The sequence below is a fragment of the Lygodium microphyllum genome, chromosome 16, assembly GCF_053477565.2.
Source record: "Lygodium microphyllum isolate KBCC chromosome 16, Lygodium_microphyllum_v1.1.10, whole genome shotgun sequence".
Classification (NCBI taxonomy): domain Eukaryota; kingdom Viridiplantae; phylum Streptophyta; class Polypodiopsida; order Schizaeales; family Lygodiaceae; genus Lygodium; species Lygodium microphyllum.
This window is the reverse complement of record NC_141150.1, coordinates 110,291,535-110,319,127: the sequence shown is the minus strand read 5'-3', so window position 1 is coordinate 110,319,127 and position 27,593 is coordinate 110,291,535. Positions and strand designations below refer to the sequence as shown.

General features: G+C 38.4%; 1 protein-coding gene across 1 annotated transcript; it reads right to left on the bottom strand.

Moving 5' to 3' along the window:
- Positions 1-1,880: 1,880 nt before the first annotated feature.
- On the bottom strand, positions 1,881-27,593 carry LOC148023237 (uncharacterized). Its single transcript, XM_087695332.1, has 4 exons — positions 27,550-27,593; positions 27,343-27,379; positions 27,126-27,180; positions 1,881-2,059 (listed from the first exon to the last, which is right to left on the bottom strand). The coding sequence occupies exons 1-4, from the start codon at positions 27,591-27,593 to the stop codon at positions 1,881-1,883; spliced, it is 315 nt and encodes a 104-aa protein (XP_087551458.1).

Below are 27,593 nucleotides of genomic sequence, written 5' to 3'. Positions count from 1 at the left end.
AGTACATGACTCTATTCTTCTTGCTGGGATGAGGTATAATATATCAAAACTTGTTTTTACTCACTATATTTTTCTAGCAATAGGCTTTCATGTTGACTCTTACTATGATATCAATTTCTTTGCTAGGTTTGTAATGCATGAGCTTTCCTTTGATATACAACAAAAAGTTGAGGTTCTTGATCTATCTATCTCATACTATATGAGGAGTGAGCTTGATGCAAGTGCATTTGACCAGTGGTTCAATTCAATTGACTTTGAAACTTTGGAGCTTCTTCTAATTCCATACAATGAAAAGTAAATAATTTGATATTTTGTTAGATTTTATGATATCTTGTTTTGCTAGATTATTTAAATGTTTTTATTTTTAGTACTAATTGGAGCCTAATTGGAATAGATTGTGTGGAGAGGCAATGTTTCCTCATCAATTCTAAGAAAGGAAGCCATGGAAACGTCAAGTTGTAAGTTATATAATCCAAGGTCTCATTGATATATTGATCTTTCTTTTTGCAATTACTCTAAATTTTATTGTCTTTCTAATACAGAGCTACAAAAAGATTGATTGAAGTGCTAGAGAAAAAGCCTCCCATGCCTTCTGATTTACTTGCAACAATGCAATATAGACAAGATGCTATAAGGTCTTGATTTGAATGATTGGAACATAATAAGAAAATTTATTCTATAAAATACCATAAACAAGTTTTATAGTTTTACTTTATATTGTTGATTGTAGTGTTCTCATTAGGATGATAGTCACTCTTGTGGGTTGGAGAGTAATTGTAAATGCTAGAAGACTGGTTAGGTTTATTTATCTCATTGAAGATAAACTTATAAAGGTAATGTGAAAGATACTAAACTTTAGGATTGAGGTTTGTTGCAAAATAGTCCATTGATGATAATAATATAGTCCATTGCAAAAAATAACAATGAACTAAAAATCATTTCTTACAAATGTATGACAGTTTACAAGGGATTGCTATAAAGTGAGCATGTTTGGTATATAAGAGCAAAGGTCATGAAGTACATAATGGGCAATTGTATGCAACCGACAAGAATGGACAATAGTGTGCGCTTGGACATTGAAGGAGAGGAGGTGCATGTAGTTGTAGCATGTGAAGCTATGCCTTCGACACCCAAGGCAACCAAAGCATCAAAGAAAGGCAAAATGACTCCTAAAAAGGATGTCCCTTCTCCTAAGCAAAGCTCTCAAAAAAAGAAGTAGCTTTGCCTCATTGCTTGTAAGCCCATGTGTGTATAAGTCATGGAGATGGCTAATAAAAATTTGCCACAAAATTTATACATGTATTTTATATTGATAGTAAAGAGATCTTTTCTTCAATATCCTTGCATTGTATATTCTTCTCTCTCCTTGTTGATATATGGAAAAAATATATTGCAAATGTTTAATAATCAGGAAGTGGAATCAGATATACACCTAAGTGGATATAATATGATATAAAAACTTACTCGTTTGTTATTAAGTTGAAACACAAATGATCATAGTAGTTCAATATCTTAATTTTGTAAATCCATCCTCACATAATGTAGCGTACAGGATGATCTAACCTTTAGGATTGCAATAATGTCCTCATTGAACCAAACATCAAGATCCACTATAGGATCTTTGCTAAAATTATCAAGATTTTGGTCTAAAGTAACCAGACTACCACCAACATAATGCCATCTATTATAATAAAAGCAAAGGATGAAATTTTGAGTAGTAATCATATTTTTACAAGCTATAGAGTCTTGATCTATCTTACATATAAATTTTCCTTCTGTCCTAGTGTCCCATCGCTCATCAACAAATTGTATGACATGATCATATGAAAGCACTCAAAGCTTGACAAAACGGGCAAAGAAAGGCGGGATATTGATCCCCATTAGCTGCACTGTATGGGGACAATATAGGAATGATAATAAAAGAACATTCCATTCTCTGAAAGTTCTATCTTCTCTCCGCATTTGTACATTTCTTCTCCAATCAAACCATGCATCACATCAATAACATCAACAATAGACTCGACCGGTTTCCATTTCTCAAGATCAGAGGGATAGACATCTACAAGACAAACAAACAAATGTTATAATGGAAAACAATAGACTCAATCGGTTGCCATTCCTCAAGATCACAGGGATAGGCATCTACAGACAAACAAATAAATGTTACAATGGAAAACCTTAAACCAAGTTCAAAAAAATAAAGGCTTTAAAAATTAAATTCTTACAATTTGGTCTGTATATTGGAATATTTGAAGTTTTAGGTTCCAAATATAGCTCTCTATGCATAAACACATATTGCCAGAAATGAACGAGCTCTCGTATCTTCACCTTTTTTCACATTTTGCCTGTTGCATGGTGATCCAACTACTTTTGCTAATGATTGTAAGAATCCATCTTTTATCTTTTTGGAATGAGTTAAACATTGATATGGATGTGATTTGGGAGCTTGGATGCCTTATTGAAGATCAAATGTCTGTATCCATAGCACAGAGAGAGAGAGAGAGAGAGAGAGAGAGAGAGAGAGAGAGAGAGAGAGAGAGAGAGAGAGAGAGAGAGAGAGAGAGAGAGAGAGAGAGAGAGAGAGAGAGAGAGAGAGACAAGACTAGGCTACCACAAAGTAGGGAAAAACATGAGAGGGACAAAAGAAAGGATGGAAAAAATATGTGCCAAGCATTTTACAAATTTAAATTTAGAGTAAACTTGTCATTATCATTAATCCAGACATATCACTAAATAAAAGTGGCCGAGATTGTATATTATTAATGCAAAGAATATCATAATTACGAATATAAGAGGCTAAAAATAGATATTGATAATACAATTTTCTAATATATATATATATATATATATCTTTTTGTATTTTTTTACATTTTTTAAAATAGAACTTCCGTTACGGAGGCTTTGCTCCTATTGGTCTAGAGCACTCTCTTCTATCTCCTGAAATGCATTTTCGAGACCTCAAAACTCTCCTAATGACTGCATCTAATAAATATCAAGAGAGTGTGTGCATGCCACAATGAGTCCCACTATCTCATCGTAATAAGCGCAAGCTCCAAATGCTCCATAATACATCCAAGTGCCAATGTGGCTCAATTCACAAAGCTGAGTAGCTCCCACTAAAGCAAAAGTTGAATGCCAAATGAGTAAGCAAAGCTCAAAACATCATGTGAATGACATCCAAATATCCAAGATCCATAGAGTATACATTTGAAAGCATAAAATCCAATATATTCTTCAAGCCCATAACTACATAAGTGATTGAAGTAACCAAGGCATATAATCACAACTAATATCAATGTAATGAAGCTCAAATTTTAGCTCAAAGGCATGCCATAGCATATCAGAAAGTATACATAACAATCAAAGTAGCGGTACATCCATTGAGTATTCCTAAATCATCAATGAGCATTAGGCACAATCTTTTCACTAATAAATACTTGTTACCTTATTATTATAGCATTGAAATGATAGTGATTTGAGCTATTTCAAGCTCAAATCAATCCCAAAAGCATAACCATACCATCCAGGCACCAAAATAGGATCCTCGAAGCATCAAACATACATTTTGCAATTTATTGTTTGTTGTCTAAACTTGAACAATTTTATTCTATATGAAACAAATAACAAAAAATTGTACAGAATCAACTCTGTGAGTGCCCAAATTTGTAGCTCTTGTTGCACTTTTTGTTTTTGGCTATAGAATGCCTAAATCTGATACCGTATGCAAAAGTCATGGCCAAAATACGACAATGCTGTCAAGTTGCCATATCTATCCATGACTTCTATAGCATGCTCTATATCCACTCCAAAATGGATAAGCTAGCTACTTCTAAACTCAATAAGCACTCAACAAGGCTTAGCTAAGCCTTCGGAAGCTCCTCAATAAGTGCGAACAAAGTTGGAACAAGTCGAAGAAGGAAAGACTCAATGCATACCTCAAGAGAAAGAAACAATGGCTGCCATGAAACCTTGAGTTGAAGCTTTGAATCCAAGCTGAAGCAAAGGATGAAAAAGCTCCTTGAATGGTTGTCTCTGATACCAATTGAAGGGAGTGAGCGCGGAGTGGAAGCATGCAAGCAAAAGCAAGAGCTATGGTGGAAGGAGCAATAGTAAGATAGAGAAAGACACAAGATGTGGGAACTCCAACAATCACAATGTGTGATCGACCTTTCATTTATTCAAATATCATTGAAATAATAAAGAAGGAAGTGACAATGATGGGCGCCTGCCACCTACCGTGTAACGTGTGTGGATATTTTCCTTGAAAATACTTTTTTTTTCAAATGCATGTTATATGTGCATTGGTACAAACTATTTGCCAACCAAATTCTCTTTATTCATTTCCATGGATATGACAATTGATTGGAGTAGTAGCAAAGGGGATGTCATCCAAGTAGCACATCCTATAAGTGAGAATTATAACATTTGGCGTCTTTAGAGATAAATTAGGGTATTAGGATATGCTTTATTCTAAAAAATACCTTTAGAATCCATTATATTGTCTTTAAACTATAACATGTCTCTACCTGAATGTATTTATCATGATGCAACTCTTCATTCCTAATCTCTACCCATCCCTTTTTAAATGAGTCCCTTTTGTTCTATTAGAATGAAAATGTATAAAAATAGAACATTTGGCAAATTGTATTGTTGGGCAACACTCACTCAACATCTTGGGACCATTGGATGCACTCCTATTATTTCAAGAGCTTCAATACATGAAGTCTTACCTAGCCACTTACACATGGATTGAAAGTTGATTGTAGTGAGCATTATGTAGCATACCACCAACCATGATGAATGCATGTGCATACTCCATGACCTAAGTGAGTCATTAGGGGAGTTTTGAGGTCTCGAAAATACCATGTAAGTGATCCTAGAGAGAGAAAATATTTTGGAAAAGAAAATTATTTTTTATTTTTAAAAACTTTTATATTTTGATAAGTAAATATATCAAAAATTGTTAACAAGTCATTGTCGTGATATTCTTGTGGTCACATCAAACCTAGAAATCTAGGTCACCATAAAGGTGACAACGATTGTCATAACCAAGATCTTACTCATCCTAATGAATGCAAGTGAAAGAGATTCTTTCAAAGCATCTCAGTTTTATTATCATCTTCTTCCTTCAATAGTTTCAAAAGATATTTTGGAGAAGAAGAAATTTAAAAAGGCAAAGAAACAATGCTTGGAGTCTTTTATAAAGGATCTCTCTTTGGATACTGAGTTTGTGCAGAAGACACTAGATAATATTGGTATCAGTCGAGATGCTTATACACAACTTTTACAATCAAATATGAAGCAAGGACAAGTACGTAATTGCATACTTCCAAGGCCATATGTGATTAGAACTATTAGACAGAGAGTGAATAACAAGGTAATGGAGATTTTGGGTGAGCCTTTCCATATCAAGGCTAGTTTCAAGGGCAAGAAAAAAGAAGTTGTATTTAATAAATTTAATAATATTTTCCTTGACTTGCCCACCCTACAATGCTTAATGATTAGATTCTATGACTTGTCACTAGAAGATGCACAAGGAGTGGCTAGATTTGTGGTTAAACTTGATGAAAGTGAGATTCTAAAATGTACGAAACTAGAGAGGGTCTCTATTACCTTGATGAATAGAGCACTTTTATCAGATCATTACAATCACTCAATGTCATTGAGTGTTCAATAATCAGAATACAACATCTGGTGGCTAGGAGCATTCGAAGTAGATATAAAGGATTCTGATATATTGTATTCGGTTTTTCATCGAACACCAATACCTGATGTTATTAAGAGACAACAAGCAGAAGAAGAGCTATTTGTTGAAGGATTTGGGAACTATAAGATTGAGTGGCACATAGCTGGTGATTTAAAGACACTTAAATGTATATACAATGTATCAAAGGAAGCCAAATCTAGATCTCCTTACCTATATTGCGTGTCCCCAGCTAAAGAGTTGAACTCCTTACCTATATTGCATGTCCCCAGCCAAATCTAGATCTCCTTACCTATATTGCATGTCCCCAGCCAACGAGTTGAACTCCAGCAATTACAATAGAGCTTCCTCTAGGCACAACAAGGATCCATAGTTTAAGCCAGTCCTAGATATTCCTTTAGTAAATGCCTATATATGTACACTTCATGCGCTTTGTAGGATAATTGAAAAGCTTGTTCATTTTAATATAAGATTCGCATGGAAGCTGAAGCCATTATCAGCTAGAAAAAATGCTATAACAAAGATTGAAAAAGTCTTATATGCAATTGGTTTGTATGGTGGTAATGTTATTATTGAACCAAATCTTCAAAAGTTTAAGGATGGCAATTGTGTCCCCAAAAAGTCATCTATTGGTGGAGTGAAGACTAGAAGTTTCATAGACTTTCATGGGAGACTTGGTAAGATAAACTCTAGGAATGGTGGCTCAACTATTAGATACAATCAATGGAAGTGCCTACATGATGCAGTTAAGGATCATGCTGATAATGGACAAGCTCGGAATAGACAAGTCAATGTTTGGGAAACACTAGAAAAATTATTCTTTTATTGTGATAAAATAGAGTGAAATGATGATGATCTCAAAGACTTCAAAAACCAATTGAACCTTTTTAAAAAGGCAATGACAGAAGCTTGGGATAATCAACACTTCACTCATTATATGGTAAGAATTTTACATATGTATGTCTCTTTATTGTCTGACTCATATAGGGTTTTCTAATTGAATTTCTTTATTTGTTAACTATGCAGCATACTTTATACAATCATGCTCCATATTTATCAAGAAATATGGATCTCTATCTATTTGGCCAACCCAAAGGTATGAAAAAATCACATTATCAAGCAAGAACAAAATACTTTAGACACACAAGACATGGAGGTGGAAGATACAAAGCAAACAATTTATTAGAGGTCTTTCAATGGTTCTACAAACAAATTTGTCACAAATTCAAGCTCAAAGGCACAATCGCATAATGTAATACATCATCTTTGGCAAGGACTATATCCACTATTACCCAAAGAAAAAAAGAGGGATATTTAAACTCTTGTGCAAAGCAAATATATTCTAAATGGTTACAAACTAGACAAAGAGATGGAAAAAGTTGGGTTTCAAGAAACCCTTAACATCTTTTAGTCTGACTTTGTTTTGCAGAAGAGTCTTTAGTTTCTGAAAATTCACTGGGTCCTCTAAGGAAATGTTTTGTTTCGTCTAACTCGATGAGACCTCTACATTTTAGGAACTCTTGTTTTCTATAGCCTGAAAGGAGCTTCAAATTCTTGGCATCTCCTACATGGGAGAGCAAATAAGAGGTGAGAACTCCAAACTATCCTGCCCTAGATCCACTGTATCCAGGCATGAAGCCAAAAACTCTTACAGCTTCTTCCTTCTCCACCAAAATTATCTTGTCTATACCTCTATTGAAAGCTTGGGATCCAATCACTTTGGAAATAACTTTCAAATCCATTATTGGTAAGCTTGGAGAGCTTAACAATTTGCTATGATAAATTGCAACTATTTGATTATTTAAGCTACCAATATAATGACCAAGGCCTTGACTTTTTCCAAGCTTCAATGGCATTAAGCCCTTGGCTTCTTGAACTACTGAAAAACAACAAACACCTCATCCTTTTCTTTCAGTATATAAACCCAAGTATAGTGGCTAAAGTCATCTATGAAGGTCGAACAGTATTTAAATCCTTCCATGGATGCATTATGGGCTAGCCCCCACACATCAGAATGGATCAACTGCAAGGGTCTTGTGTTGTTGTGTACATGCCTGTGACAAAAGGCAATCGTGACCATTTACCAAATTGACAAGCACCACATACATGAACAAGATCAATGTAGGTAAACTTCAATAAGCCAATAACAAGCTGTCTCTTCTGCATCAATTGTAGCCACCACTAAATAGTTACATGCCCCACTCTCTTATGCCATATTTCTAGGTCCTTGATTATGCCTGAAGCATGAGCAAGAATTACTCATTTCAGCTATGGTAAAGTGGCATCTAATGTAAACATTTTGCCATGTCTATGACCACGAGCAATCAATTTGCAGCCATTATCAAGAACTCTTCAATGAAGTAACCATGCTTGTTAAAACGGACCTGCAAATTCTACTCGATCATTTGACCCACAAACAGCAAATTCTTTGTAATAGATGAAACATGCAACACATCATGTAGATTTTTTCTTCTTTCCATCATGAATCACCAGAGGTACTATGCCTTTATTCTCAATGCTATGTTGCGTATCATCGCCTATGCATACATAGCCATTCTTATCATGCACCATATCTGTGAACCAATCACCATGATGTGTCATATGATTCGATGCTCCCGAATCAATATACCAAACATCAACTACATTCATCTTCTTAGCAGCCCTGTTCTGCATGTAAGTCATGGCAAACAACCAATCCGTGGAATCATCCTCTGTATGGTTGGACGATGCATAATGTCCATGCTACTTGCCCTTTTGATTGCCCTTTCAGGACCCAAGCCATTTAATGCAATTGCAACCATATCTTCATCCTCCACATGTGTGCCAATGGACGCTATTTGGTCCGTAATGGTCTTGATTTCAGTGATATAGTCTTGAATAGACCTACCCTTTTTGTCCATATTATTGAATTTCTGCTTTAGTTGTATCTTATGAGCACTAGTCGTCATACCATAATAGCACACCAAAATGTTCCAAACATCTGTTGGTGACTTGAGTTCATTATCTGCATCATCATTGCATCTAAGATACACAAAGATAACCAATGTAACACCCTTTGAGCTCTTTCCATCCAAGCTCAGTGTGCCCATCTCTGATCAGTTGTAGAATTCCCCTCTGGGAGCTCGGGTTCAGCTTCAATACCCGTTACCAAATCCCAATATCCTTTTCCTATCAGGAAATTCTCCATGTAGAACTTCCATATGGTATAGTTGTGTCAAGATTGTGGGAGAGAAGGAAGGAGTCTCACTTGTAGCTTTCTTGCTTGCACAATGGGGGAATACACACAAAGGTGGAAGCTGAAAACAATTTTCCTCTTCTTAGTTGTGTAAGCCAAAAAGAACTCTAGTACATAGAAATAGAAGAACCCTATATATGGGTCTCAAACCAAACTCAACTAACTAAGGTGGTATACTAACTGAGCCATGAACTAGAGTAGATAAGGACAGCTGCTGTCATCTAGCTATTATTCATGGGCGGTGTACCAACAGCATCTGCAAACAACTGACAAGTCGGTGACATAAATGCACAACGGTCACCCTGGCATATCACGAGTGGAGCTCGATATCTCAATACTCCCCCTCGAGCTCAATCCCAATTCCTGCACACCAAGCAAGTCTCTGAACTTGCGCAACTTATCTACGCCCAATGCCTTCGTGAATATGTCAGCTACCTGATCCTCTGTGCTAACATAAACTAGATCAATAAGACCTAGTAAAACCCTCTCCCACACATAGTGATAATGCACCTCAATGTGCTTTGTTCTAGCATGATAGACTAGGTTATTTGCCAAGTGTATACTACTTATGTTGTCACAATAAATGACAACTGGCCCATCTGTAGGCTGATGCATATCATAAAGTAGCTTATCCAACCAAGCTACCTCACATGCTGCCATTGCTGCGCCCCTGTACTCAGCCTCTGTGCTCGACAAGGAAACTATAGGCTGTTTCTTGCTGCTCTAAGTGACTGCAGCAGTCCCAAAAGACAACACATATCCATTGGTAGATCGTCTATTAGAAATACTACCACCCAATCAGCATCAGTGTATCCATACAACTGTATCTGAACCCTAGTCTCATAAAGTAGTCCATACTACAATGTGGACTTCACATACATGAGTATGCGTCTAGCCACATCCAAATGCGATTTCCTTGGAGCCTGCATAAACTAACTTACCAATCCAACAGCATAGCTCAAATCTGGCTTGGTAATAGTCATATAAATCAAACTTCCTACTATGCGTCTGTACATAGTAGGGTCTTCCAGAAGCTCACCTGCATCTGCGCTCAGCTTCACATTCTGCTCCAAAGGAACTGAAATAGGCTTACAGCCTGTCATCCCATATTTGGACAGCATGTCCAATCCATACTACCTTTGCAAGAGCCGTATCCCACTTGGTGATCTAATCACCTCAATGCCCAAGAAATAACGCAGCTCTCCCAAATCCTTCATCTCAAACTTCTGCTTCAATAGTATTTTGACATGAAGGATATCTTCATCATTGTCACCTGTCATAATCAAATCATCAACATAAATGACAAGTAGCATAATACCTTTCTCTGTTTTTCTCACATAAAATGAGAAATCTGCCTTGGAAAACTGAAAGCCAATAGTGACAAGATACTGTCCTATCTTGTCATACCATGCTCTAGGTGCTTGCTTCAAACCATACAAGGCTTTCTTCAACCTGCAAACAAACTCAAGATGAACAGCATGTACATAACCTGGTGGTTGCTCCATATATACCTCTTCTTGCAAATCACCATGCAAGAAGGCATTCTTTACATCCATCTGATGTAAAGACCATTCCTTTGATGTAGCCATAGCAATGACTGCTCTTACGGTTTCCATCCTTGCAACCAGACTGAATGTTTCCTCATAATCAATGCCATATGTTTGTGCATACCCCTTGACTACTAATCTTGCCTTGTATCTGTTCACAGAACCATCTGCATTGTGCTTCACCTTATAAACCCACTTACAACCAATTGCATTCTTATCTTTAGGCAAAGGTACCAATTCCCATGTAGCATTTGCTTCCAAGGCATCCATTTCTTCATCCATGGCTTTCTCCCATTTTTCTTTTCCCATGGCTTGCTCAAAAGAAGTGGGTTCTGGTTCTTGTGTCACTTTGACCATATAGGCATAGTGAATGGCTCTGTAAATCCATCATATTTCAGCCTATCCACAGGATACCTAGCTCTGGTAGACCTGCGCAAAGTAGGTTCACTCCAAGGTGCTCTCAAAACATCCCTAGTCTTTCTTACTCCAAGTGTAACAATATAAGGAATACCCAACTCATCATCAATGCTCTGTTCTGAGCCACTGGATTCACCATCCACATAAGAGTGACCTGCATTCACATCAAACATGGGCTCATCTACCTTCTCTTTTCCTTTTCGTGATACCTGCATACCACTATCTGCATTGCTTTGAGAAGATTCTCCTTATCTCAATCTGCCTGTCCATGGCGAAGAATTTGAACCACTGCTAGAGGACGCTCCAAGTTCACTAATATCTTGTGACTGCTGCTGTGAAATCTGTGCAGCATTACCATTTTGTGCATCTACATTATCAATCACATTTACTAGTTTATACCAGCTACTCATCTCATAAAAAACAACATCTCTGCTCACTGTAAACTTACGAGTAGAAGGGTTATAGCATCTATACCCTTTTTGCTGTAGAGAGTAACCAATAAAGATGCACTTCTCAGCTTTTGGATCCAACTTGGATCTCAACTCATCTGGCACATGAACATAGGCAATGCAACCAAAAATCTTCAAATGAGAAATATCTGGTTTCCTACCAATATACCTCTCCTCTAGAGTCATCCCATGTATTGCTGTAGTGGGAGTCCTGTTCATTATGTAGACTGCTGTAGCAACTGCTTCAGCCCAGCAAAAATCTGGCAAGTCTTTTTCGTTGAGCATGGCACAAGATACCTCTCCAATATGCATGTTTTTCCTTTCTGCAATTCCATTTTGTTGTGGGATATGACTGCATGAATATTGTTGCTTTATGCCATGCTCCTGCAGGAACCTTGCAAATTCATTTGAGAGGTACTCTCCCCCTCCATCTGACCTTAGGCATTTTATTTGCAGGCCTGTTTCTTTTTCAACCATAGCTTTAAGAGTTTTGAAATGCCCAAAAACTTCACTTTTCTTTTTTATAAAATACACCCAAACTTTTCTGCTATAGTCATCAATAAAAGTGACAAAATAATGACAGCCTCCAAGAGATGCAGCTTTAGTAGTCCACACATCAGAGTGGATTAATTCCAATGGCTTCTTACTCTCTTGAACATGTCTAGGAAATGGTTTCCTTGCCTATTTTCCAAATTGACAGGCTTCACATACCTTATGCATTTCTGCAACCTTGAATTTAGGCAACCCTGCAACAATATTTTGGGCTTGCATTGATTTAAGTCGCTGTACATTAACATGACCAATGCATTTATGCCAGATATCAATATCTGCAACTACACCGGTCCCATGTGCGAACATTGATGTACTCAATTCAGGCATGTCTGGATCCAACGTAAACATTCTGCCCTTCTTCTTTCCTTTTGCTATCAAGCGACCTTTATTTTTCACATCCTCAACAAAGCATCCATGAGAATTAAATCTGACCTCCAAGCCCTGCTCAACCATTTGACCGATAGAAACCAAGTTCTTGGTGATATTTGGGACATGAAATACATCCGACAAGTATTTCTTTTTCCCATCCTGCATAGACAAAGGAATTTTTCCAATCTGCACAATAGAATATGCAGTATCATCACCAGTCTCCACAAATCCTGGTTTTTCCATTTTTCTTGCATCCTGCATCCATTCTGCATGACCTGTCAAGTGGTTTGATGCACCTGAGTCAACATACCACACATCGTTGCTTTCTTCTACACTTGTCACAGAATTGGTCATGTGCTGCACCATAAACAAATGCTCATTTCTGTCATCACCCTATCTACTAGAAGATGCATAGTTCCCTTGTTGCAATTTTTCATTCATGATGTCATTCTGCTTTTTATAGCAGTCTTTAGCCATATGACCCATTTTACCACAGTAGTAGCATTCAACATTGCTGTTTGCATTTTGGCCTCTTTGCCATCCACCATGACCTCTTTGGCTCCCCCTGCCTCTAGAGTTACCACGTCCTCCTCCATAGGACTAATTTTCTTGAGTTTGCTGCATATTCTGATTTCTACCACGGCCTCTAGATCGGCCTCCTCTACCTCTGCCTCTACCTCTTCCGACATTTGAGTAGAAGACAGCTTCTTTTGAAGTTCCTCCTGAAGAAGATGCACCAACATTTCTCTGCTCCTCAGAAATTAGAAGAGCAATCAACTCCTCAAAATCAGGAAATCTTTCACGGACGGAAATGGATGTTCGAAACTGTGCATAATCCTTTCCTAGACCATTCAAGGTCACAGAAACTAAATCATCATCTTCCACTGGCGACCCAATGGAAGCAAGTGCATCTGCAATCTTCTTCACCTTCATGTGGTAGTCATTGATGCTCATACTTTCTCTTTGCACATTGTGCAACTCTTGCTTGAGCTGCATTTTCCTGGCTTGCGTATTTATGCTATACATTTTTGACAAAGTATCCCATGCCTCCTTTGGCGTACTTGCATCTTGAATATGCACAATCATAGAGTCTGAAATGTTGATAGACAGCCAGTACATAACTTTCCTGGCTCTCTCATGCCATGCTTTAAATGCCTGGCAGTTGATTGGGAACATCAGGAAGAACTGGTTCTTCTTCATTTCCTACAACGAATTCCCAATATCCTTTTCCCATAAGGAAATTCATCATTCTAAACTTCCATGCTTGGAAGTTGTTCTTGTCAAGCTTTTCAGTGACAATCTGTGAAAGAGAATCAGATGCCATTACAAAACATTGCAAAAAATTCTGTCACTGCAAAGAACACATCTTCAGCCTCACAAGGGCAAATCTGCAAAACTGACGAAAGTGGTATTTGACCACACAGTCACTTCCTAGTGATGATTTTGCATCAATAGGCAACAAGGATGATTCTGTAACTCCCAATGTCTCTGCGCACAAGCATACGATGCAATTTCTACAGTAACTTTTCACCGACCTGTAGAACAATGGTCGCACAGCATAAAACAGGGCCTTTTCTTGAGTGCGTGCAAAAAACTTCCCCCTCCAAAATAGGCCTCAAAATGGCCTCAAATAAAAAAAACAGAGCAACCAAGGGCTAAAGGCCTCTCCCGCAGCATATACTGCCCTCTTGCTACACCGCGAAGGGCGTCTCAATCTGAGACAATGCACTCTTGCACTTTCCGACTATGCTACCTGCTGCAGAGACTTGCTCCCAAAACAGAAAAATGAAAGTAACATTGGTCCTCTTACCAAAACACCGCGAACTTGGTTTGCTTTCTTGAGCTCCTTACCACGAATAAAGCTCTGATACCACGTCAAGATTGTGGGAGAGAAGGAAGGAGTCTCACTCGTAGCTTTCTTGCTTGCATAATGGGGGAATACACACAAAGGTGGAGGCTGAAAATAGTTTTCCTCTTCTTAGTTGTGTAAGCCAAAAAGAACTCTAGTACATAGAAATAGAAGAACCCTATATATGGGTCTCAAACCAAACTCAACTAACTAAGGTGGCATACTAACTGAGCCACGAACTAGAGTAGATAAGGACAGCTGTCATCTAGCTATTATTCATGGGCGGTGTACCAACCGCATCTGCAACTGACAAGTCGGTGACATAAATGCACAAGGGTCACCCTGGCATATCACGAGTGGAGCTCGATATCTCAACAAGTTGTTGGTGTCAAGTTTCTCACCCACTATCTAGGTTATGTCATGTGTTCTGTTTGCATTTGCCATGTTGCGAACACTGCCTGACTTCCTGCAAACCAAGGTCTCTTAACTGATCAATTTTAGCCTTCCAATTTAATGACAATTTTTAGCAGCAACCCTCTGTTCAAATCAATGTATTTCAATCCATAAACATGTCAAGGAGATCCACAAACAAGCGACATAGGATATAGGTACATCATTCAATACATAGATCATGTAGCTATTGTAAACTCTATGACATTCAACCTCACTGCCAATAGATATACATGCAGTCTGAAATCTGCAAGCTGTAAATGACCAATAGCTCTTTCACAACCAAAACAAAGATGTATACATGTCATACATGCTCCAAAACATCCAAGACATCTACTATTACATGCAGGAGTCCATACATAATCATATGGGCACAGTTCAGTTCATGTACAACAAGTACAAGTGTCAAATGTCCTACTTGCAGGTTGCAATCAACCAATGCACAGATCAACTAAGGTTTCTTCCAGCTCAAAAGGTCCTCAAACCACTTCATACATATACTACTATGTGTAGGGGTCAATACATGACAATTCCGACATCCATAGATACTCTATCTTCAAGAGCCAATGTCACAAAGTGCATTTATTGTTTGTAACCATCCTATTAAGAACTTCCAAATCTGAATATTTGGATTACAAAATCTCAACTCAAAGGCATGAAAGTTAATGCACATGTCTTCTAGGACTTATGTATGCTTCAATGGAGCCAAGAATGCATGTCATATACCCTCAATGCTTCAAGCATGTCCAAATACATGTTGCCCTATTAGTATTAACAACAGATTTGACCTTATTTCAGTTCTGTACAACTATCCCACAATTCATAACTGAGCTCCCAGGCAAGCATTAGAGCTCCAGGGTCTTCAATAGCATTCCAAGGATGCTTTATCAAGCATTAAACCACATAGTAGTCATCCAACCCCAAGATTTCAACCAGGCATTCAGCCTGTCAATCAGGCAACATTTGCAATTCTCAAGGTTTTTGAACAGGCCACTCTGTAGTATTGATGCTGAAGGTAATGATGAAGATGCTTATGTACATTCAGGCCTAGATGTTACTGATTATATGCTTCATCATATGGTATTTTATTGGCATAGGCAATATGCTTCTTATCAAGCATCACAAAGGCTGCAAACAAGCGCATTTTATTTGATGTTTTCTTCCTGTCTCATGCTTTTTCATGCTGCTAGTCTTCATAGCTCATACATGAGCATTCACACTAAATGCAAATTCACCCAATGAGCTTCAAATATAGCTCATGAAAATCACCATTATTCCCTCATTTTCAATAGCGAAAGAAACAAGAGTAATCCATCTGTCAACACGTCCTCAAGTAACTCACAATTTTGTGTCAATGCTTCAACCTTAGAAGCTTCTTCATATGCTAAATAAACCAAGGACCAAGCCTCAATAGGCTCAACACTCTACAAAGACCAAATGAAGAGATGTGACTTCACTTGCACGTCATCATCTTCTTCTTCAGGTCAGGCTTTTTCCTTTTCATTGTGCGAAATAGTCATTCTCCATCTCCCATAGCCTCATGGATGAGGCTCTGATACCATGTTCAAAATGAGACACATATAGAGGAGAGCAACACAGAGCTAAGTCATGCTCTTATTCTTATTCCATTATTCCATTGTTATTCTGCACTTACTAAAGAGTAAGTCATACACTAGGTTTCACTAACCATGACTAACTTTGGTTAGGTCACACCGACTAACCCAACTTATTAAATGTCCCACACATGTACAATTGGACACAACTAAGATACTGTCGGTCACACACAAGATAATGAAGCTTGAAGTCTCAACAACATCATAGGCTTGGGTCTCTCTCAAACCATCAACTAGCTTGCCTAGGTCACCCCTACTATGTTGACCCATGTGCCATCATTCCTTTCTTCTTGAAAACTCGAGGTCCTATGATGTTTAGTCCACTTCCTTCTTGTGATGAGGCTGTTGGAGTTGCATAGTGACATGTTGGTTATAGGATCCTTGTAAGTCCACCATTTTACCACGTGAAAAGGAGATCAAGATCTTGCATGCTACCTTTGGAAGTTCCTGTTGCTTCCATCCTATGGTGAGACAACTGAAAGAACTTGCCTAGGATGGTTGTTTCGAGTACTGGTATTAATCCTTCTAAGATTTTGTCTACATCTCCTCCTGCCACCCACTATCAACTTCTAGTCCCTATTTAGCCTCTCTTGAACCAATAGAATAGGCCACCCTGCCTCTCGGGTTTTTTTAAAACCTCATTTTTAAAAAACATTCCTTCATGCATGTTTGCACCACATGTGAAAATCAACTAGATGTTGCCTTCACTTTCTTGAATTCATTCAAGAGACATGTCTTATCCATGACCTGGCTTGTGAGTCTGTGACCTATCTTATGCTCATGTAATCCATGCTACTATGTTGGGGCTTGTAGCATGCATCTTATGCACTCCATATGACAACCATGGCCTACTTTGCACAACACAAATCTCTTGACAACAAGGAGAGAACTCTAGCAGAGTTCTATAGAACACACGGTGACACTTGGGCAATTCCATAGGGCACACCTAAGCCTCAAGTCCTGAACGTGCACGCATACTTTGCGAGGTATCTAGCAAGGTCCTCATCAGTGGTGTAAGCAGTCAAGCGATGGGAATAGCCATTCAGACCCAAGCGCCAATGCCATGCATCAGAATTGAAGCAATGATCTAAGCTTGATTGGCTTCCCTTCGATGAGTCCAAGCGCTAGTGCATGAGCATTTTGAGGCCATGCACTGGTGCTTGGGCATTGCAAGCGGTCATCTGACCATTCATGCACGTGTAGGCAAGCTTCCTGAACTAGAGCCATGCGCAGAGTAAATACTACACACAACATAGCAACACTATTCCCATGCTCATGTTGATCACCATACACATGCACATAAACCATGCATATGCACACACACACAGACATCATTCCCATGCATGCACTAAACACCACACACACACATACATCATTGGCATAATTTAGCTGCACACTCTACTGCACCCACACACTCTCCAATCCACACATTATTTCGAGATACTCTAGAAGATTTTCTGTCTTGGCAAGAAGAACTCTGTCAATGCTATGTGGGACAGAGTGTGCCAATATAATGTTAGAGACTAGTCAACAAATACCGAGCATTCTATCTAATGGTGGTTGACCTTGCCTTTGCATACTGGTGAGATGGATGATGGGCAATGCAAGTACAAGTTGGGAGAGTGGTGAAGGAGAAAGTGTGCAAAAGCGGTTCAAGAGGGGAAAATGAGAAAAGCGAGCCTTTGGGGAGTCCTCGCACATGTTGAGATCTAGCCCAACATCTTCTCTGAGCTCTATTAATGGGTAGAGGGTGTGTGCACATGGTAAAAGTGTGTCTAGGCTCATAACTTCAAAATGGTTAGTAGAGGGTGGAGACATTATTCCTCTTTATTGGCAATTATGCATGTTGCAGTGTGTAAAACGTGTACACATTTATTGGTGCATGATTGCTTGGATACTTTCAAATTTACGTTTTTGTTGAAGAAATTTGTTGTTCTCTAGTTCAATATATTGGGTCCTCTTATACCACATAGGATTGTTTTGCTATATATGTTCTTGTCATCTCATACCTTGTGAGCCATATCCAAATACTAGAAATGGTGCAAAAATAGACATTGGGAGTGATACGTCTGTTCAAGTTCTCCTTTCTGTTTAAGTCAACTAAGATAATGTTAACAGAGAAGCAGCTCCATGAATATTTTGAGCTCAGTGCTAAACACTTGTCTTTACAATCCTATTGTGAAACAGTCCCTAAGTTTCGATGAGTTTGCATTTCAATTAATTGCTTCCGTGGAAAGGGATTGTATTCTCTCCATCCCTACTGATCCATAGATGTGGATAGTGTTGCACATGTCTACCTCCCAACTTTCATTTGTGAGACCCACCATGCCATCCTCTATGGAGGGCAAGTAGAATAGTATATTTTGTCTCCTCAAAAGGTTGCCTTTGAATGACTCGTTTCTTGTTGTAGTGATGAATGCCTTGGCTATTATGCAAGTTGATGAATTCCCTTCTCAATATGATGAAGACATTGTCTTTGAGCTACATGCATCCCTAAAGGGCAAGCCAATGTTAGGAATGGAGCAAAGACATGATGGTCATGTTTGGGTGGAGCATAAAACTTGCACCAAATATAGTTTTGAAGATATGTTTCGATGTAGCTCCTATACAGGACACTTGAGATGTTTTAATTTACAATGCCCATATTATGGATGCACTAAGAAATACAATCAAACACAATGGAAGGTCAAGTTACACTAAGTGCCCTCTATTGTTATTTAGACACAATTGAATGGGATACTAGCATGCCGTCACTGTTCCACCACCCCAGAGTGTCTTGATGTTTGTGAATGTTGCATATACTACTACTATCCTACCAATAGAGGCAATACGACTAGGTGTGCCATACACATGGGATATCATAATCACCTCATCTCTAATGGGGTTTATATTAAGAATATAGCAATTGTGGAAGCCTTGGTGAATGACAAAGCCATTCTAGATCTTGATGCAAAGTGAAAAAAGGTGGAGAAATTTGTTGCAAGGGACTTGGTGATGGAAATGTTTTTTTTTTTAAGGGGGGAGGGGGGGGACAATGAGGTTGAGGGTGAACATGGTGTTGAGATTCTATTGGAGAGAGTCACTCCTCTTGTCTAACATAAAAGGTGAGCATTTTTTGTAGGCATTGTCATTCATCATGGAATTAAATGTCAATCTAACATTTTGTGTCTTCATAGGATACAAAGGACCTTTGGACCACGCCTTAGAAATATACATAATACATTTATGGTAGGGGAAGAAGGAATGCTACCAAGAAAGAATTTGGTGATCTAACATCAATTGTGTTGGAGGAGCAGCAAGCTACAACTAATCTGCAAAGTGGTGTTGAGCTGCGATTTCTTATGCAAAAGAGAAGAAATGTCCATGCAAGCATTGTATTGGACATTGGCAGTCATAGGCCAGAGTATGAGAATGTCACTATTTATCTTCCAAGAACAAGGGAAGGGCCAACACTCATTGGAGGCATTCCTAAAGAAACTGATGTGGATGTGAAAGAGTGGGAGATTCATTGAACACCAGCAAATTGTCAATCTACATGCTAGGGTGTGTTGCAAGGCAAAACAAACTGATGTGTAGCCTTTTTTCATTATGGAAGAGGTGGAATTAGATGCAGAGAGAAATTGAGAAACGATAATAATGAGTGCATTAACCATGCTCTTCTATTGCAAGGGGAGATTATCCACACGACTACAATTGTCCTTGATGAGTCCCACATTTTCTAGGTTTCAATAGTGGAATCAAAGAAGACAAGGATTTCCTATGTTGTGACCCTATGTGAGTTTTCCAAGATGCTCATGTCCTGAATTTTCTCTACAAGAGTCAAAGAAGAAGCCCTACATGCCTTGTGTGCATCTATATTTTGTGCTCATTAGGGTTCTTGGACTAGATCCCTTAGTTTATAAATTTATGCATCAAGCAACCTGACAAAGCTGGAGATCACTTAAGCACTATATCGGGGCATCACAATGTCCTTCTAGTTGGGCTTACTGATTGTAAGAGAAATGTAGTAAGAATGCAATGTATTCCACATTTTGGTCTAGTTGGGCTTGTTGATGGGTTTTGGAGGTAAAGCATACACTAAACTTCTTAGAAGGGAAGGCATACACTAAATTTTTTTGTGCCTTATTGTGTTTAGCCCATACATATATTGGTTATCGTAGGCTTACATGTTCACTTATGTGAGGTTAAGAATGCATTCTTATTAATGAAAATATATAGAGCTATAAATCTTCTTTTGGCAGACATGTATGCTTTTGGCATGTATAGAAAAGTAAGTGTGTTGTTCTTGAAAAAGTGTGATGTAAGGATAGTTTATCTTGCAATAATTCATGTGCATGATTGGTCAATTCATGCTCAGTTTCTTAAGTTACTCGCTCCAGGTTTGCTCACACTATGATCCTCCATCAACAGCACCAACCAAGCTCAAATAGTTGAGGGGATTCCTTGGCCATGTGGGCTACTATAGGAGGTTTCCCACACATTTTACAACAAAGGCATCCCCTGTGCATAAGCTCCTAAGAAAAGATGTAGAGTTTACTTGGACCACTAATTATGAAGAAGCACCCACAAATTTTGTATTATTAATTTTTCATAGTGTTTTTCTACACATTTTTTATTGTTTTCCATGTGCACATGCCTTTCTTCCATTAGAACCATGGTTTGACCTAATAGCCCTATCAACCACTACTCCCCTAACATTTTTTCTTTTTGTTGCCCCTTATTTCACCTAATGGATTTCCTCGAATTAATTTATGTTTTGATTTTTGTGTGTATTTTTATCTTTTTTTCCATGTGAACATCCATGTTTCTCATCGGATCCATGTTCTGACTTGATGGCCCTATTCGTTTTCCCCACCCACACATTTTTCCTTTTTGTTGCACTCCGTTTCAATCAATGGATTTTCCATTATTATTTTTTAATTTCATTTTTTATGCATTTTTTTCATTTTTTCCATGTGAACATCTACTTTTCTTGCTGAAAATCGCATGCATATCTTCCATGTTGTTTCCTCTATTGCCCTGCCCATTTTTCCGTTTCATTGCATGTCATTCCGAGGCCTAGATCTATGAGAAACAATTTTTCTGTGAATTTTGGTATTATTACGTCTACACGTCCACGTGCGTGCTTGGTTTTCATCTTGTATTGTGTGTCATCCGGCTACTACATCATTAATAACTTGCCCATTCTCCTACCATGCCACCGGTGTCCCTCTCGTAGCAAATTTTTTATCTCCACCCTATGATGGTGCAGTGGCGGACGAGGGGAGTAGCCCCTGTGTGTGTGTGTGGTGGTGTGTGTGCGTGCGCGCATGCGTGCATGTGCGTGTGTCTATGTGTGATCCCTCCCCTCACCCCTTTCCAAACCTCTCTCTCTCTCTCTCTCTCTCTCTCTCTCTCTCTCTCTCTCTCTCTCTCTCTCTGTCTTTTTTTCTCTCTTTCTTCTTTGTCCTTCCCCCCTCCCTCTCTCCCTGCCGCCCATCCTCTCCCTCTGTGCTTGGCCACCCTCACCTAGCCACTATCCCACATGCCACCTCACCTGGCCACCCCCTACGGCCGTCGTCCCAAACACTACCTTGCCTAACTACCCCCTTACAGCCTCAGGTCCTCCTCACCCCCACAAACCTACCACCATTGTCCCCGGTCCCCTCGCCAATGGCTACCCTCACACCATCGTTGTCTTGGTCCGCTCTCCCCCCCCCCCCCCCCCCCCCCCCCCCCCCCATCAACCTCATTCATTACTCCCCTACCCGACCCTCCCCCTTGGACCCCCCTTCCCACCTTTCTCCCCCTATCCTACCCATACCCACCCACCTTTCTCCCCCTATCCTACCCATACCCTTCCCACCCACCTTTCTCCCCCTATCCTACCCATACCCTTCTAACCACCCACCCCCGATTCCCTCCCAACTAGATCCCCCCCAAACCCCCCCTTACACCAACCGATCCCCCTCACACCCCCAACCCCACCCTCTTGGTTTCCCCCCTTTCCCTTCAACCCCTCCTAAGCACACCCTGCCCCCTCACTAGCTGTTGTCATTCGCATGCAAGTCTTGCCACGAATTTCCTACATGTTTTTTTTAGTGGTTGCTCATGTGCTATGCCTTCATGGTTTGTCGTGTTCGTGCTTGTGTGCCATCTATGCCCCTGTTTCCGTGCAAGGACGTATGTGTAGTCTTCTCCTATGGTGGACTTGTTGTTGTTCACATGTTGTTATTTACACACATTAGCTCAATACACACCAAACCCTGGGTACATACATCCCTGCAATTTTTCAATTGCTAAAAACATTCAAAACATTTTTTGAAAATCCCAAATAAAAAACAAAAAACACAACAAAAATACAAAAATACAAATACAAAATTAAAAAACCATAAAATTTCCATTAAAATTCAAAAAATTACAAAAAATAGGATCAACAATGAATGGATAACTCATGAAAATAGAAATTTGAGGGGAGTTAGTAGGAGTGAAGGATAAGATGGAAATGGTAACTAGGTTAGAAGTGAGAATAGAAATGTACAAAGGTAGGTGATAAGAAATCAGGGAATAGTTGAGATCATATGGGCAAGTAAACAACACAATTTGAAATTTTGGAAGAATTCAGTTGTGAACAAGGGATTATCTGCCACATGGGTTACGGAGAATGTAACGACTAGATATCAGACTTATGAAAAACACTCTGTCAATGGCATGAGTCCATGATACGATCCTCCAAAGGAGGATGCCAAGCATGTCCTCTACACCAAGAAGACTACTGATGATAATTTTTTAGGCCATCTGCTAAAAGCATCTCAACTAAATGTATGCATATATATATATATATATATATATATATATATATATATATGACAGTCTATAAGATCACATCACCCACATAGAGATTCATGTCCTTTATCAAGAATACGCAAATCTTCTTTGAGATACATGAAAGAAAGTAACTGGGCCGCATGAGAATTCAGCTCATCCACAAATCTATCAAATATGGTTTTTAGCAAATCTATAGACCATAGGTTCATCCACCCATCTTTTGGAGGTTCTAAACCACATTACTCAAGGAAATATGCAAAGCAAAGTGTTGTTGATTATACTTAATCTAGAAAGAGAGCGAAGGAGACACCAATTTAGCATAGCAAGCAAAATCTTCTTAGATACAAGTCATACACTATTGAAGGCATTCTACCTTAGTAGAAAAACCATCACATAATTTAGCCTTCTATCACAAGTGGTCAAGCTCCTCTTTAGAAGACAGCAAAGAAGATACCATAAGAGCTACATTAGAAACAAAAAGGATAACTACTTTATTGTAGAGTTCTGCAATTAGCTTCTTTTGTGACTCTACAGTTTCCTAAGAGTATTGTAACTAACCCTCACATTTACCAACAAGCTTACCGACTAATGTTACCATCTCCTCAAGAGAGCAGAGTTTTTGTCTTTATCACTAACGCATTCTCCTCTTCTAAAGTAGTGATCTTGGTCTCAAGCTCTTTAATTGTGGCTTTTTGTGAATCCATTGAGGCTATAATTGCAGTCATCTATTTCTAGATGTCACTCAATGTAGACTTCTCAAAGGCTAATTCCTCCAAAGCCTTGCTAAGCTAATTGGTTAAAGAGTCCACCTTATCTTGCAAAGAAGTGTAAAGTCCTTTATAGATGGTTTGAAGACAAGAGGTAATCAAGGTTTCCATAGTAGGTTGGACACTAAAAATCAACTGGGAAAGCATGGGTCTAGTTAACATGGTCTGTAAGGAGGAAGGAATCTGCGAATCCAACTGACCTTCCCTTTGGGATACAAATAGATTCGTGCAGAAAATGATGAGGAAAGGGAGCTACCAAAAACAACAGGAGTAGATGTCTGTGCAAGAGGATCTAAAATAGAAGGAGGATTGGAAGAATGCTTTGTATATAAACGTCTCTTTGGATGGAACCGAGTAGGATGCTCATCATCATCATCATCAGAGTTGGCTTACATAGGAGGTGGAGAGGGAGACAGAGGTGGAGGTTGTTTTGGAAGAGAAGCAGGATCAAGTATTGGTACTCCACCTCTTGAGGAGGTGGAAGAGTAATAATCTTTTAAAGAAAAGCTCCATATGACACATTGATAAGGTGACCCTTCCTAACACGTTGAAAGTGTTGATTCATTTTAGCCAACAGAAATATTGCCCAATTAAACTTAACCCCCTCAAGGATTTTGATAGATGTAGTGAATAGTCCCTTGGACAAGCACTTGGATGTAGGCTTATTCGACATGAAATGATCCTGTAGGAATTGACATAAGTGCTTCCAAGCAAGAGAAGAAATGTGAGGCACTGACACTCTTGAACTGCTGATAACTTTAGTTGGTACCAAGGGGAAAGAAGTCTCTTTCTGTAGAAGGGCAATGAACTTGTATGTTGTTAACACTTGATTGCCACTAGGCACAAAGGACGCTGAAAGGGGTAATAACAACGCCTCACTAACATTGGTGAAAGATAAGCAGAAATTGTGGTCATACACCAAGCTAGAATGGTTTTTATAGGATGGTAGGAAAGGATAGCAAATCTTCTCATCAACGGGCATGAACTTGAGGGAAACAAACTAATGAAGGCCAACTTGATGGATATAATCAGCATCCAACAAGAGGGAGTAGTGGGACATGTTGAATTACTATCGGTGGTTTGGGAGAGGATGCCATTCAGACCACATGGGATAAAATACACACATGAAAACCAGGAAAAATGAAAAATTCCTACACAAATCAAATAGACCACCACTAAGATGAATATCGTTTAAAAAAATAGAGGATAGATGGAACTGGACTAGACTTCCCTAAGCATACCACAGCCTATGAAAAAATCTCAACACAACCTATGTGCACATATGACTGATAGCTTGGTGATATGCAAACAAACAGGCACCCTAATCCCCTGTATCAAGCAATCGGATCAAATATAAGCACAATCATGCCACATCCTTGACACTAACTAGACCAAACATATCGAAATGAACTCATAATAGAACTACTGATTAATACCTAGAACTAACAAGAACTGATAAGATCAACGTATGATGGATAAATCCCATCCCCACGCAATTCGTCAACCTATAGTGTGGTGATGTGGACAAATGAAAACTGCATGGATTCCTTTTAGAAGATGATATTAGTAATAATTCATTGTTAAGTTATGCCCTTAATGCACAATGAGTCGTATTTTGCAACCCAAAACCCATGTAGACTAGACTCGACTAGATGATGGTCTCTACAAATCCACTTCCTAGTTACAAATTAGATGGTATTTGGTGCAAAGCGCATGTATGAGTGATAGTGGGGGTTCGTTTTTAGTTACAATTTAAATGTGTCTACTGTAGCATGTGTGTGTGCACTATGAACAACTGGGGTTAATTTTAATTTACAAAAATAAGTGGGTAATTGTGCAAGGTGCATGTGCAATAGTGGGATTCTTTTTATGAATTAACAATCGGTTAATTATAATTGAAATTTTAATGGGGTGCATTCTGTTAATTTGGTGTGTGCAATAGTCATATTGATTTTATATACCATTACCATGTGTGTTATGGTGCATTCTGTTGGAAAATTCAAAAAATAAAGCACGAATCCGAGGGATCCTTGGCAAGAATAAAAACACCACGAATAGAAGGACAACCTATCAACTAATAGAAAGTCGACAACCTGGATAAGAGGAAAAATACCAATAGCTAAGAAAAATGTACAAAGAAAACAAAACAACCATAATGGGAATGGATGGGGTTTTATTGTTGTTGTTTTTATTTAAATTTTAAGCCCAATCATATGGTCATAATGGATGTGTATGATAGGTCATCAAATTCTAGATCTCATGGGTTTGTTTGAGTTTCTGTTTTGGTTGATTAAGAAGTAGGGATGTATGCATTCATGATTGTGTGTAAGGGTTTTCTTTTATGCTCTACCTCTTGCATAGTTATACTCACATGAATACAAGCAAACAAGTAAAGGAAATAAAAGAACATAGGAAATGCTCATGCTTCTTCTTTGTTGTGGTTTGGATTCACAAGAAAGTCCTGTAATCACACAAAATGAGATCAAAGAGAACATTTTATTGATAATGTAGAATTCTTGTTAATATATAAAATTTAATTCATTTTAACTTATAAAAAACATTGGTAGATAACATTTTTAGAAGAATCAAGTTTCAATAGTTGTTAACATTAATAAATGTTGTGTGATCATGCAAAATTCTTTAATGATCATGTAAAATATTCAATCCATGTTTGGATTCCCAAGGTGAAGCCTAAATGCTCACTTGATTCAAGGAAGGCAATACATGGAATCTTATCTTGCTATTATCTATTCTTCTATTCTCTCACTAGTAAAAGCACAAGAAAAATAAGAGGAAAGCTAGAATAAAACTCTCTCTCTCTCTCTCTCTCTCTCTCTCTCTCTCTCTCTCTCTATGGAGGAGGAAGAAGGAGAAAAAGATAAGCAATTAGAAGCTTACAAAGTTTACACAACCAAGAATAAGCTCTTAATTCATTTTTTAGCTTTAACTACATAGGTTTATGTGATGAGCATCCTTAGTCCTCTCTTTACAACACCCATAGGTTTTTGTAGCTTATCCCTAAGACTTAGATATAAATAATATGACTAGATCCATGTTTATAAACTTACCCTACATGACCTCTATTTGCACATGAGAGTAATTTTTATCTAAATATTTATCCAAATTGCATGTGAGTGAGCTTGGTGCTCTAATTTTGCATTGAATATTATCTATATACCACATGATTCTTTGAGTTGTAGGTAGAGTTCATAAAACATAATTATTAATTATAAAACTCATTTTTACCAACAATAGATTCTGAAGTAACACTAAAAACCATTTATAAAATTTTATACTTTTACCTTGGTTTTCACTACTTATTTTGACATGCTACTCACTATGAAGGTCAAAAAATGGTGTTTGTACCTTGTTTATGATCTCCATCCCTTGTTTGATTTCCACATGTTGCACTATTTTTGTCCTTTATTTTCAATCCAAGTATTAGTAGTAGCCATCTCCATAATCAACATCTATTCAAGCTCAACCAAAAGCATGTCTACAAACTTTTGTTTTGGGGGGGGAGAGAGAGAGAGAGAGAGAGAGAGAGAGAGAGAGAGAGAGAGAGCATATTGCATTGGCTTACCCTTGAATCTGGTGATGGTGGTCCAAAGGAACTTTTGCTTTATATTAGCCTCATAGATGTCTTGTTGGCAGTCACTTTCTGTAATCAACTTTTGCCAACTTCTTGAGTGCTTGTGTAGTGTGTTCATTTTGCCATTTATACGTAATTTAAAAATATTTTTTTAACAAAAAGAAATACAAATATTTTGATTGGTCTACCTTCTTATACCTCTTACAACTATAAATATAAACAATGAAGTCAATCAAGGCCAT

Coding starts and splice junctions, on each gene's coding strand:
- LOC148023237 (XM_087695332.1), bottom strand. CDS start 27,593: ATGGCCTTGATTGACTTCATTGTTTATATTTATAGTTGTAAGAG. Junction 27,380..27,549: donor TATATTTATAGTTGTAAGAG/GTATAAGAAGGT, acceptor GCTAATATAAAG/CAAAAGTTCCTTTGGACCAC. Junction 2,060..27,125: donor GGATGGAGATCATAAACAAG/GTACAAACACCA, acceptor TTTGTCTTGTAG/ATGTCTATCCCTCTGATCTT.